Source organism: Cordyceps fumosorosea, assembly GCF_001636725.1.
Source record: "Cordyceps fumosorosea ARSEF 2679 chromosome Unknown scaffold_15, whole genome shotgun sequence".
Classification (NCBI taxonomy): Eukaryota; Fungi; Ascomycota; class Sordariomycetes; order Hypocreales; family Cordycipitaceae; genus Cordyceps; species Cordyceps fumosorosea.
The window spans coordinates 531,227-544,261 of record NW_017387315.1 but is presented as its reverse complement, the minus strand read 5'-3'; the positions used below and the strand labels follow the sequence as shown (position 1 = coordinate 544,261).

The 13,035-nt window shown below is 54.7% G+C and overlaps 4 protein-coding genes across 4 annotated transcripts; 1 reads left to right on the top strand and 3 right to left on the bottom strand.

The window, feature by feature from the left end:
• Positions 1-1,217: 1,217 nt before the first annotated feature.
• Positions 1,218-1,834, bottom strand: ISF_06106 (hypothetical protein; the record flags this gene model as incomplete). Its single annotated transcript, XM_018849710.1, has 2 exons — positions 1,218-1,544; positions 1,652-1,834. 2 exons carry the CDS (start codon positions 1,832-1,834, stop codon positions 1,218-1,220), a joined length of 510 nt encoding a protein of 169 aa, XP_018703208.1.
• A 1,139-nt stretch (positions 1,835-2,973) lies between these two features.
• ISF_06105 (Lipopolysaccharide-modifying protein) lies at positions 2,974-4,469 on the bottom strand (the record flags this gene model as incomplete). The annotated part of the gene is made up of 2 exons (XM_018849709.1): positions 2,974-3,046; positions 3,112-4,469. 2 exons carry the CDS (start codon positions 4,467-4,469, stop codon positions 2,974-2,976), a joined length of 1,431 nt encoding a protein of 476 aa, XP_018703207.1.
• A 2,291-nt stretch (positions 4,470-6,760) lies between these two features.
• On the top strand, positions 6,761-8,526 carry ISF_06104 (phosphoglycerate mutase family protein; the record flags this gene model as incomplete). The annotated part of the gene is made up of 4 exons (XM_018849708.1): positions 6,761-6,939; positions 7,827-8,096; positions 8,167-8,394; positions 8,457-8,526. 4 exons carry the CDS (start codon positions 6,761-6,763, stop codon positions 8,524-8,526), a joined length of 747 nt encoding a protein of 248 aa, XP_018703206.1.
• Positions 8,527-8,658: 132 nt separating this feature from the next.
• ISF_06103 (hypothetical protein) lies at positions 8,659-9,635 on the bottom strand (the record flags this gene model as incomplete). Its single annotated transcript, XM_018849707.1, has 4 exons — positions 8,659-9,081; positions 9,160-9,246; positions 9,315-9,492; positions 9,598-9,635. The coding sequence occupies 4 exons, from the start codon at positions 9,633-9,635 to the stop codon at positions 8,659-8,661; spliced, it is 726 nt and encodes a 241-aa protein (XP_018703205.1).
• Between the last annotated feature and the right edge of the window lie 3,400 nt (positions 9,636-13,035).

Here is a 13,035-nt window from a genome sequence, read left to right as displayed (position 1 = left end):
ACTTCCGAATTACTCCGTACGGATCTGAGTGATTACCTAGTTGTGTACATTACCACTCGCAGGCTACCCGGTAGCTTCAGCCGACTGCTCTCTAGAATATGAGTATGTAAACCCTAGCACAAATACACCGGACCGTCGGGGGAGATGGGACTCGTCTTTCCATGTACATGAGCCCATACACGCTGTCTGTCTGACGATTCTTTGGTCTTTACATGTTGCCCGATCTACTGTTTCTGCAACAATCTCTCTGGGTGCGCTCTGTCGCGTTCAAGGTTCGTCCACGTCCCCATTCGAGTTTGCAAGTGGGCGGCGAGTAGAGCCCACAGCAAACGCAGAATCGACGCAACACAATTCATAGCCCTCTCTTCCTACAAGGGGGCGATCAAGTTACAAATACGCTCACCAATATCCCCATCGTCCACAATGTGATCTGCGCGTCTGCTGAGCTGCGGCAGACCCTCGCGCCCTGCACCGACCCGCCCGGCCGCGCCAAACGGACAAGGCGGCAAGGGTCGCTCGGTCTCTGATCGGGGGATCTCTCACTCAATCACAAACACGGCAACCTGTCGCCTCGTCAATCGGCCCTCGTTCACTGACGCGAGACAAAGCAGGACTGGCCAATGGTAGTTGACCGACATGACGTGCTTCAGCCTTGACCATGTCCCAGACGCCACCCCGCAAAATGATCCCAGTAACCCCTCCAAGACAACGATGCCGATTTCAAAAAGCCAGGCAGCCAATAGTGGAGAGACAAGCAGTAAAGCGCCACCGTCATTGATGCATAATCTCGGATGTGATGTGAGGAGTGGACGAGCCTTGCATTGCTGGGGCGGGCCGCTTCGATCTGTCTGAGTCTCGAGCGTTACATGGATCGAGTGAAAGAGCAGGGGGTATAGTTTGCCGTTACGGTAGCCCGAGGAGGGAAAGCTAGGGAGTTGCATCCCGTTGTACTTTGCTGTGAAGACGATGTGGAATGTGGAAAGTAACGTTATCCACGAGATGTCATTGCAAATTAAAGTACTCGTGCTGTCTGGCTATAGATGGGTTGTAAAGAAGTGAAGTAGATTCCACGCTCTGTGTTGTTGTTGTTGTTGTTGTTGTTGTTGTTGTTGTTGTTGTCTCCCGCCTTGCTTTGTTTTCACTTTTCCCTCTTCTCGCTGTCCTTTTTTTTGGTCGTCTTGTCTCTTTTTTTTCGTTGCCCCCCTCACCCCCCTCACTCAAGCAGACTGCATCCTGACCACGACGTAGACCAGGTGCGCGCTGCCCTCCACGACCGAGAACGCCTGTCCGGCGGCGACCAGCATCGCGGCCTCGGGCTCCCACGTCGCCCGCGTCGTCGTCGTCGCCGGCTCCTCGCTACTTGCCGCCTTGCCCTCGACCTGCACGGCGGTCGCGGACAGCGGCAGCACCACGGCCACGCTGTCGTCGGGCGTGCGCATGATGCTCCCCTGCTCCAGGCGGAGCGTCTCCGGGTGCTTGTCGAGGATGGTGGTGCTGGTGATGCGCTTGCCACGTTGGCTGGCCCAGGTGTTGAGCTCGTCGGCCTGTCGGGGCGGCGGGGATGTGTGTTAGCTCTTGACAGCTTTCCATTAATGGTTCCTGTTCCTTGCCGCGGGAATACTCCAAGTGGGAGGAATGGCAGTGATCGCACCTTTTCAGACAGCGCAATGTCGAGATAGTGCGCGCAGGCCGACGACAGGCCGTACGAGAAGACGCCCTCGGCCTGCTGGGTCGGACCCGCGCCGACGCCCTGGGCCAGGACCTCGCGCGCGGCGCTCTGCTTGCCCTCGAGGGTCTCGCGGCGACGCAAGTTCAGAAACACGAGCGCAGACATGATGACGGACGATGGTTTATGTTGGTGACGATGATGAGGTTGATGAGGGGCGAAGTGAAGCGGGGTGCTGCTGATGCTGCTTTTTGTCTTGTTTGCTGTTTGTTGGTGGCGTGCGAGCTTTGGACAAGATTGCCCCCCCACGCAACAAGTTGATAACGCCCAACCTTTTACCTCTTTCCTCCTCCCTTGTCTTTTTTGTATTAGTACCCTCTACTTTCTTAAATAAGAAATAAGTCAGAAAGTGCCACTGAGCTTTTTTTCCGTCTCTCGTTTGGAATGCTTAATTAAAGTGCGGGGAAGAAATGGAAACGGAAGAAGCGTCCGGCGATGGCGTCTCCGCGGGATCAGCCGGTTCCACATGTCAATCGTCAGCCCCTTCTTCCAGCGCTAGGAAGACGTTACGCGACGACGATCTAATAAAGTGCTAAAAAAAATGCAACATCGGATTCAGCCTCAGTGTTAGTCAGTACAATATGAGATTCTAAATCTTGCGGGAAAAATCCCATCTTCTCTTGTTCAACCACGTCCAAAGCTATCGACAACTGTCGGCGTATTCCGCCTCTCCCACTCTCACCCCTACATACGCCTCATTCTTTACGTGGAACAAAACCAGGGCCATCTTTCGCTGGCTATACTTCTGGCTGCTGCAGGATGCACCGCATCCATTACATCCAGACTCTGCCTGGTGAGACATGCTGCGGCGCTGAAAAAGCCTCGCATCTAGACCCCAGACCTTGATCTCCGAAAGTAAGCAGGCAGCCTGATATGGGCAGCGTGGGTACGAATTATATGCTCAGAAGGGACAGGTCTCTTCGCTGCCCGACGTATTCTCCTCACTCGCCAAGCCAAACAGAACATCATGCACGCACTTGTAGAATTCCATATAGTAGAGAGATATGGGGACTTACGAGCCGGGTACTGCGAAACTACAAGACAAGTCCTCATCAGCTTTGCTGGGTATTAATAACTAATTACATGTTGCAAAAATAAAAATCAGCTCTAACTGCGTGTTGGCCTCCGTCAACTGCAGCTCCGTCTTCTCCTTCCCTGTTGATAGTAACTGCTTCTCCTTCACGAATAGCATCTCCATTCAATCCTTTACAACTGCAATCTGCCCCTTCGCGAAAACACCATCTCCATCACCTCTTCACGTTTGCACCCGAAAAGGTAAACCCGATATACGCTCGCTGATCGTCAATTATTCGGCCGTATCTAGAACTCAGGTCAGCAACTTCACGCAGAGCAACCACGACAAAGCTCTCGTTCGGGGAACTCACTCCAGAAGAAGCCTAAAGAACCACGCCTCCATGTCCTCCTTTCGCAGCACCCTCTCCGCCCAGTCTGTGCTCCTCGCCGCCATCCCCTCCGCCTCCGCCGCACCGCCCCCGCCGTCCCCGTCCGAGAAGTACCTCACCAGCTCCAGCCACTCCCTGCCCTGCAGGCTCAGCGGCGCGTAGTGCACCCACGGCCGCAGCCACTCCGCGTGCCACTCGCGGAACGACGCAAACTTGAGCGTCAGGCTCCTGCTGCGCAGCAGCGCGTAGAAGCGCCCTGAGAAGGCGTTGCCGTCCATGTCCAGCACCATCCTGCTGTGCCAGCCGTCCTGCTGCGAGGCCCGCGCCTGCACGTCAAAGTGCGCCGTCTGCGCGGCGCAGTCGGCCTCATCGCACTGCACGACCTTTGTGAACGCGACGTCAACGAGGTCGCGGTACTCGCCGCGCTCGACCGTCTCGACCGCCCAGCCCCCAGCCGCGTGGTCGTCGCCTCGCCGGGACAGCACCGTGGCGGAGCCGTTGCCGCTCATCATGTCGACGAACCGCTGGCGGTGATGGCCTTTCCAGTTGCCGCCGGTCGCGAAGCCGCCGGTCGTCGACCCGCGCCAGTACAGCCGGTCCTGCTTCTTGGACCACGGCACGTCGCTGGTGGCGTCGTAGTGGACCATGTCGACCCAATACCACAGCGACGGGTAGAGGATGTCGTTGTTGACCGACGTCTTGGACTGCGAGAATATGGGGAGCAGGTCGTAGGATATGCTGTGGGTGTCGGGTCGGTCGAAGAAGCCGTGGGAGGCGCGGAGCGACGGCGACAGACACACGTCAGACATAGTCGACGTGTTGTAGATGAAGCCGAGCTCGCCTTGTCCGTAGCTCTTTACGTCGTCTTCGGAATCGGCATCGGCAAGGGCTCCGGCCGGACTGTCTGGGCGGCAACCCAGGCGTAGGTGCTGCCAGGAGGGGCTGCGCCCTATTTGAGTAAAGGAGATGGTATTCATATTCGTGTCGGTGTTTTCTTTGGACTTGGTGGAGTGACTTGAGAAACTGTTGATAGGGCTTCTGTTCGAGCTAGCAGCTAGCATGTTCTTTGTCAGTGCCCTTGCCAGGAATCGTTCCAGGTCGTCGTGCGGAACCACCACCCGCGGCTCGTCGATGGTGTTGAATGCAATCTCCATGCTCGGCAGATATTGCACAAACTTCTCCATCATCCCGCGCATCGCGTCCTGCATCCATTTCGGACCCCCTTCGACGTCCGTGACCTTGCCATCGCGGACCACGACGCGCATTAGGCTGTCGCCACTGCGTAGGGCTTCGGCTGCTCGCTTACGGACAGTTCTGGGTGCCAGTCCCCAGAAAGGCATCATGGACTGATGTATGTTGTCAAACTCGTCAACGAGCACCACTCCGTTCCGAGTCGCAAACTCATACCACTTGTCAAACTGTGGTGGCGGGGGTATTCCATACCTGGTGCGGTATTCTTCCACAGCCTGCCTGAGCGACTTAGACTGCCCTTGCTTAATCTCGTCAAATTTCCTTTGCGCAGCATCCACCAGCTTTGTGACTGGATGCTGATGTGTTGAATTGTTGGCGGTTGCGGCAACTGGCCGTGCGACAGGCAAGAAGGAGTCAAGTCGTCCAAAGCAAAGAACAAGGAGAAAGCAGGTAATCAGAGCAACTACCCCTACTTTAGCTCTTCTCGACATTCCTCTCACTGGCAGCATATTCCTTGAAGTCGGTTTTATCGTCTTTTCAGCTTTGATTGATTGCTCGGTTGCGGTAGAAGACCTCTGAGAACTTTGGGATTTCGAGCCATGTTGTGTCAAGAACCGTGGCTGGCTCGAGGCTTTTCGTGAGATCTTAACAGCATGATGCCCTCGTAACTAGAAAGAATGCTGAACTATGTTCTACCTCGTATACGACCTTGGCAGGGGTCGGACTTTGTAGGGAGGTTCTATGTATTAGACGTGAAGTGGATGAGATCCACAAACAATTGTAGAATACGAGCAGTGTTGAATTTGCACCGAATTCTTTTTTTTTGCCGACATTTTTCTGTCCTCTATGGCTTGTCCTGTCCAGGTCACTTTGTGATTGGCTATCAGCGTGTTGGGTTGTCGAGCCGGGAGTGGGATCGTGTCCATCGAGGAGGTGCTCAACACGCCTCTCATCATCGCAACTGATTTGTAACGAATCATCCTCAATTCAACACGTGAAAAGTATATCTGCCTTGGTGTCGCCTGCGATTCGGATCGGCATCCTGGTCCAGCCACTACGCAACTCGAGCGCCGGCCGGTGTGTTGCTCCAGTCGTAGTAGCGTAGATGAAGGGCATCACTTTGAGGTTCCGGAGACACGGCTCGGCTCAATCCATGTACTGCATTGCACATATGTCATGTATATCCGAGCTCACGGTAGTATACAGGCCGGTTTCATTTTCAGCTCTGCACCTCGACGTTGAAGGTTTGCATGAAACCCTTGCGGCTGAAGTACTGATTACGCACGTCGTATGGACTCTGGCTAGCCGGGGAGTGGGCATTGGAGACGCGGCAGCAGCGTTAAGCGAGACTGGTCCTGTTTTGGATCAAATGAGTCTTGGCCTGCTGCTAGCTGATGCATTTTTTGGAAAAGTCAAGTTCCCAGTATGCCCAAGGCGTCTCGGAAACTATCCCCATATGAAGAGCAAGCGTCAAGCCTCGAGTGGATGTCGTGGCGAAGCAACCGTGGCGCAGACAAAACATCGGATGACGGGCGCGGCATCATGATCTACAGAGGGCTGTCGCTGAAAATAGTAACTCGGACTTTTTTTTTGAGGAACAGGGGCCAACAATAGCCGCTCTTTGTTTGACAACAGGCCTGCTGTTTGAGGTAACTCGTCTTCTCCCAACCGCGGTCGCGAGGTAGGCCAAGCCTTTTCAGAGCAGGCAGGGCTCAGTGTTTCGCGAGGCGAGGAAAAGACGAAGAAATGCAACTCGATGAAGACGGAGAAATAATTGATCCAAGAGCAGAGATGTAAATTCGGCTCGTCGCCATCTTGTCGACAAGCTGAATGACCTGGGCCATTGCCGCGACCGTCTAGCGATTGCCGCATTCTCAGGAATGTGCAACCTGCCGTTTCTGGTGACCGTAAAGATTGCCGAGGCAGAAGCATGGCATCGGCCACTGCGCATTGTCATAATTATGCATCATGTAGCAGAGATATGCGCCGCCCCTCCAGCCCATCCGTGCCCAGCTCTGGGGAATTCGACCCTGCTGTCTCGTCTCCTGGCCGCTCCGGAGCCTCTAGCGCCGGGTGGCCTCCTTAGGTGGGTTTGCAGCGGCTAGGCAGCTCTAGCCAGGTCTTCCCGTCGTTGCCTGCCCGCTAATAATGGCCAATAAGTTGTCCCTTTATTAATAAGGCCCGATCTTGGGGCCTAGCGGGCGGGATCTGATGTCATCCGTCCAGGTCCAGGCCGCTGGCCCCGAATATCGCTCATGATCGCATCTCTGTTCCTTTGCGCCTCTTCCTCCTTCCCCTCCACCACCGACGCTGACCAAGAGCGACTTCCGCTTCCGCTTTGTCTTCTTTTTTTTTCCAGCGAGTCTGTCTCCGGTGCTTCCGCCATAACCGCATCCCCCCCGACAACCGCCGCCCCGCGTCCGCACGCACCAAGCACCCAATGCCGACGCCCAAGGTCTTCATCATCCGCCACGGCGAGACCGAGTGGTCGCTGAGCGGCAAGCACACGGGCCGCACCGACATTCCGCTCACAGCCAACGGCGAGAAGCGCGTACTGGCTACCGGAAGGGCCATGGTCGGGCCGGACCGCCTGATTGTGCCCGGCAAGCTTGACCACATGTGAGTCTCAACAGGATTCAATAAACCCAAAGGCAAGAAGGCTTTGCCTTCTCCCAGCTCTTCCCCGACTCAGCCGTCCTTGAGTTCTTTGCAACGTTGCGATGCGTGCTGTTACACCAAAAAAGAAGGCTCTCGAACAGTCCCAAAGTTTGCACGCACCCCCGTGCACCAGGCTCCAACCCAGAAACCCCTTGTCCCGCTCCTTCGTCCGATGCCGTTGTGCAACCGGAAGGGGCGTGTATTTTCGACCCTGACACGCGCCCAATGGCAGGCCTTCTTCTTCCCTCTTTTTTCTTTTCTTCCAGGCCCCAGCGGCGCGGTCACGGCAGCGCATCAGAGACATGGCATGGACCGTCCCTCTCTGTGATGACCCCTCCTCCCTGCCCGGCTGCATAAACTTGAGACATGCAGCCGCCGCATGAGATAGGGTACGCCAAAACGCCACACCCATTGGATCGTCTTTCCTCTTGTTTGTCAAGGCTGCTTGCAAAAGCTGCCAACTGACAAGTCGTCCTGCAGCGCCACAGGCTACCTTTTTTTCTTTTCGTTTTGCCTTTGTTGCCCACTCTCTTCGGCGGACCGCCCTTCTGCCACTTCACTCCTGCGTCTTCCCGTACCCGAGACACGACTGGGTTCTCGCAGCTTCTCGTCAGATATCAGATCATTTTGAAACCTTGTCGAAAAGCTCGTGTCCTCTCATTCGCCGCGCTTCTTGCGCGCTCTACCGTATCGTACAGTCACGCAGGGTGCACGCGAGTGCACACCCCCGTGAGATCTGTCTTGCCTTTCTATGTCTATGTTTGTTTTGTTGTTGTTTTTTCTTGTCCTCAAATATGCGAGTATGCGATGCCACCAAACGACTAATTCCACTCGTCACACTCTGACAGCTACGTATCGCCCCGCAAACGCGCCCAGCGCACCTTTGAGCTGCTCAATCTCGGCCTGCCAGGCGGTGCCTTGCCCTGGGAGCCCCACGGCGAGAACCCATGTGAGGGCCTCCGGTGCGCAGCTGCCGTCCAGGTCACCGACGACATCCGGGAGTGGGATTATGGTGACTACGAGGGCATCACCAGTCCCGAGATTCGCCAGATCCGCGCCGACCAGGGCGTCGAGGGTGGCCGCTGGGATATTTGGCACGACGGCTGCCCAGGCGGCGAGTAAGTTGTCCACCCCTGCCTCGGAGCCCCCCTTGCAGTTGCTGTGCGATAACCGCTAACATCCACCCAGGAGCCCACAAGACGTGACGGAGAGGCTAGATAGGCTGATTCACGAGATCCGCGAAAAGTACCATCGTCGAGTACTGGAAAGGACGCACCCCGATCCTGCCGCCACGGGAAATGTTCTCATAGTCGCCCATGGTCACATTCTACGCGCCTTGGCGCTGCGCTGGAGTGGCCTTCCGCTCGACGCTGGCCCAACCTTTTTACTTGAGGCGGGCGGCGTGGGCACGCTGAGGTATGTGAATGGCACAGGCGTCATATGGCCAAGGCATTAAGTCGCTAATGTTTGAGTCGCAGCTATGAGCATCACAATCTCGATGAGCCTGCCATCTTGCTGGGCGGTGCTTTTGTTGTTGGCGATGAATAGATTTGAATAGAGTCATTGTTGTAGAGTTTGAACGGACGAACGCATTAGAACCATGTTGAGACCCTGCCAACTAAATATGCTGATTCAAGATGACGAAGAGCCCGCATTCTTGGTCTCAAGAATCTGCTCCAGTTACGCAGTCTTAGTTCCTCTGGCAAGAAACAGCTGGCGACGCATGGTCTGGCCCTGCTCCGGCGTATCCTCAAATAGCACCTCCGAATTTAGCTTCTTGTACGCGAAGTTACCCGCGGCGCCGGCCGCCTCAAACATTTTGCGGGTGTTGTCCTCATCGAAGCCCAGGTGGTGCACCCCCCGCGCGGCATTGTGGTGCGGCTCAGCATAGTGCGGCAAAAAGTCAAGGATGAACAACGAGCCGCCCGTAACGAGGCGCTCGGCCAGACGCGTCGCCGCCAGGGTGGTGTCTTCAAAGTGATGGAAGCCCATACCCACACCCGCGACGTCAAAGTCGTGGAACAGACGGCCTTCGAGACTCGCAGATGGAGGATTGCTAAGGAGATTGCCGAAATAGGCCTTGCGACGATCCTCGGGCACGTTCTATAGAGCACGACGGGAAGAAACAGGGATTAGCTCGGTCATCTTTTCGGCTGGCACTGGTTTTCGCGAGGCACGTACCGCGCTGGTGGCCTTGGCGTTGAAAGCGCCAATCATATTCTCCGTGATATCTACGCCCACAGCTTGGCTGATAATGTCGGAAAAGCACTGTGATTGTTGTACAGGTTAGGTGAATATTTGAAAGTAAGAGAGAGCTGGCTCGGGACCAAACGTACGATAGAGACGAAGCCCGTTCCGCAGGCATAGTCGAGGAGCCTTCCTCCTTCCTTGAAGCCAATAAAGGCAGCATTGCCCTGGAGCTCCTTATTTACCGCATCAAAGACTTTAGCAAAACGCTGATCATAATCGGCAGCGATTTTGCTTTGTTGGGTGGCTGTTAGCGGCATGTGAAAGCTGATATCTAGGGTAAGACGGTCATGGAATATCCCGCTGTATGCGGAGTATTCGGGGGGCGGGGGCTTTTCCCAAGCATTATTGAAAATGAGTTTATTCACTTACTTGAAGTACTGTTGATTGACCTCTGCAGAGCTGGACATCTTGTATGTTATGTTCCCGTGCTGCCTTTTGCAGTCGAAAAGATGGCGATGGAGTAGGAAGCTTGCTGAGCCCATGCGCGTACAAGAGACTGGACTGAGAAGTAGCAAACTGATGACTGAACGAGCTAAAGGGATATTCGATCTGCAATGGTCTGTTGATTTCGGGCTGTAGATTTGTACTTGCTGTTCGGGCTCAGCCGGGTTTTTGAGCCGATCTTCAGCGCTGTATATACCCTGCGTGGAGACTTTTTCTTCGGAGACTTTTCCGATTGTGCGTGAGCAAAAGTCTCCGGACTATTATAGAGCGTCAAAATCTCAATACTAAGCTTCTGGATCAAGACAAAAAGTTTCCGAAATAGATAGGGGCGCAGTGAATTGAGAGTGCAGCTTGCTCAAAATTGCGGAAGCCGGCCCCGGCGTCAAGAGTGACGTATGTTGGTGTGTCACGGCTGGGACGCTGGAACTGGCGGTCCTGCTAGGTGGCTAGTTTGAGGATGAAGGCGATACAGCAAGGCAGGCCTTAGACTCGATAGAGGCTTTGTCATCATTAATGAACTGCAGCGCTCTTTGTGTTTGCACTGGTCATCGAAACATAGGACGCGTGTGGTCGGTTCTAGGAAAGTCGCGGAAACATTCATGCACCCGACATCGCCTTCTTGGGCCACGGTACTAAGTGTTGTTGCAGAATGCAGCTGCGAATGATCTGGACGCTTCCCATCAGGGCATAAGGAAATATATGATCGACGTTTAGTTCAGTGCCAACCTTCGATGCCAAAATAGAGCGGGAGGTGCCAATAATAGAAAGCCAATACAAAGTCTAACCGCTTACTGGGGCGGCTCGGGAGCCGGAAAGCATTCCTAGCCAGGCACTTCCCAAGATTCGGCTGCGGGAGCCGACGCGCGAAGCTCTTTGTTGAGGCTTTGTGAATCGGGAAGCTGAATGGACAGTGGGTGCCAACTCCACCCGAATACATTGCCTCTGGGGGGCGTGGACGAAAGGTAGGGCAGCCTGCGCAACGTGGCCTGATGCCGAGGATGCCCAATGGCAAGCATCGGGCCGCCATTATCAGTCTCACGGTATATCCGATGAAAGCAACAGAGAGACCGGTGTAACTTCGAAAACTCAATTGGGCTGGGGTTGTTGTTGAGTGGTTGGCTGGCCGCCCAGGTGGCTGAACCAGCCAACGCATCGTGATGCAAATCTTCTGCATCCGTTAGGCACGAGTTTGGCACTGGGCTCCACAGGATGTGCACCTCGCATGCCAGCCTGCATGCGCGCTAGGTCCCGTGTCCTTCTGTCCGCCTTTTCCACAGGCAAGGGAAATCCTGGCCATACCCAAGTGACCTGAAAGCAAAAGCATTCATGAGACAAGGTGGATTGTGCTTGTCTGCCGTTGGCGGCGGTAGGGGGCGTCTGAATCTCCATGCAAGGCCGCCATTGCTAGTCGCCGAGTCGCACACAGAGACCAGGGCCAGGCTTGAATACGGACGTACATTGGGAGTGATGTCAGCAACGAACAGGGGACATGCTAGACTCAGAAACGGACAGGGTTCTGAGCTATAACAGGGGCTTGTCGCAGAGAGATGTTCGCGCGGTCGAGATGCTTTCTAAGAGCCATCCAAGATCATGACTGTTTCGCGCCTACTGCTCTTGCTACTGGCAAGTAGTGCATTGGCATGACTTCGGCAAACAATGAAGAAACAATGACTGGTGTACAGAGAGTCGGGTTGGCCACAAGGCTCGTAGCAGCAGGAGTATTCTCCACCGGATTGAAAGCGGGATGTCTGGTCCCATTCCACTTCCCGTCGACGTTGTAGCGCAGAGAGTCGTTGGGTTTGTTTCTGCCAAGCATGATGGGGTTAGGCTCTAAGCAGGGGGCTCACAAAGCTACCAGTCAGTATTCATGGGGTTATTAGCGCAACTGCTGCACTTTCAGGACGTACGAGTATGCTGCCTTCACCCCCCTTGTTTGGGAGACTTGTAGCTACTGCGTAAATTGCGGTCTAGAGGTGCTGAGAAAAGAGAAAGGGGCTGGCCTGCGAGGAGAGTTTCTGGTCTACCGGTCCTCTGGGTCAATAATATGGCAGATAAACGCGGAGCCTGCAGATTAAGCGAAGTATGCCTGAAAGTGCGAAAGTCAAAGAAAAAGGCCGAAGCTATGATAGTCGGCAATCGGAGGGGGCCGCCTGGCGGACCGAGCCCGTTGTGCATGTCATGCAGGGCTGGAGGATGATTGGAGGAAGGGAAAGAGGAAGCGGCGGCAGTGTCGACGGCGCCAGAAAAGGACTGGCCATACTAAATTGTTAAATTGCGGCTGGGGGTGGAATATTGGGCCGTAGGACGTGTCAATTGATGGACAGTGTTAGTGAATGGGGGCGTAGACACTAACTGTCATGGAGAACCAGGATGATGTAGCTTGTTTGCTGCTGTTGCAGTCTGTGCGCTGTTGAGGGCGGGCTGTGTCTGGTGATGAAGCAATCGGCAGGTTGGATGTGGGATAGGAATCTCGGACATGGCCGAAAGGATGTGAGCAAACCGATGGAACAAGCGGCGTCGGATGGCTAGCAGATAGATGGACAATGGTGATGACCCAGACGGTATGCCAGGCAAGGGGGCGTCTCTCTTGAACGGCGGGCGAGACAAGAGAGACACGGTAAATGGCCAGCTGGCATTTGCAGTGCAAGACCGGGGGTCCAAAAACTGGGGCGCTCCCGCTGGGCGGCTGCAGGTTACCGATTTGCATCGTCTCGCCCGCATGAGAATTTCATCACGTGAGGAGACGGCGACGTGACCAGACCCATTTTAAATGAAGGACTCGGGATTAAATTAAAATGAACGAATGACAACAGACAACAATCCCAGCAAGGGGCCTAGGCCAGCCGTGAAGATGGTCCAGTCCATGTAATATCACATCATAATAGGCGGAACGGGCCATGGGCCGCCGTTAGGCACCGAAAGGTGGGGGAAAAGGAGACAATAACATCACAGTGCCAGCAAACAGTATGGGGTGTGTACTTAACACGGTACCAGATGATTACGTCCCCAGCATGCAGGATGGGTGACGACGACTTGCTTGTCTGTGGCAGGAAAAAAAAGGAACCATCGTGTCTAGATTCTTGACTTGTAGGTAGAATTTGACTTGGGAAAATGCGGCATAATCCGCCCTCATATCTCTCATATCTCAGCTTCGCTGGGCCGTGCCTAGGCCGCACCACCCACACCTCCCGGTGAGGAGAGCCCACTCGCTATACTACGAAGTACAGGTTGTCTACAGTAACCTGTAGCTATCCTCTACTAACTAATCAAGAATCTTTCAAGAGTATCACGCAAGGTGATTTTAGTGAGAGAGTAGTAGAGGCTCGGTCTATTTTCAGCTATCCCATCCCGCGTCTATATGTT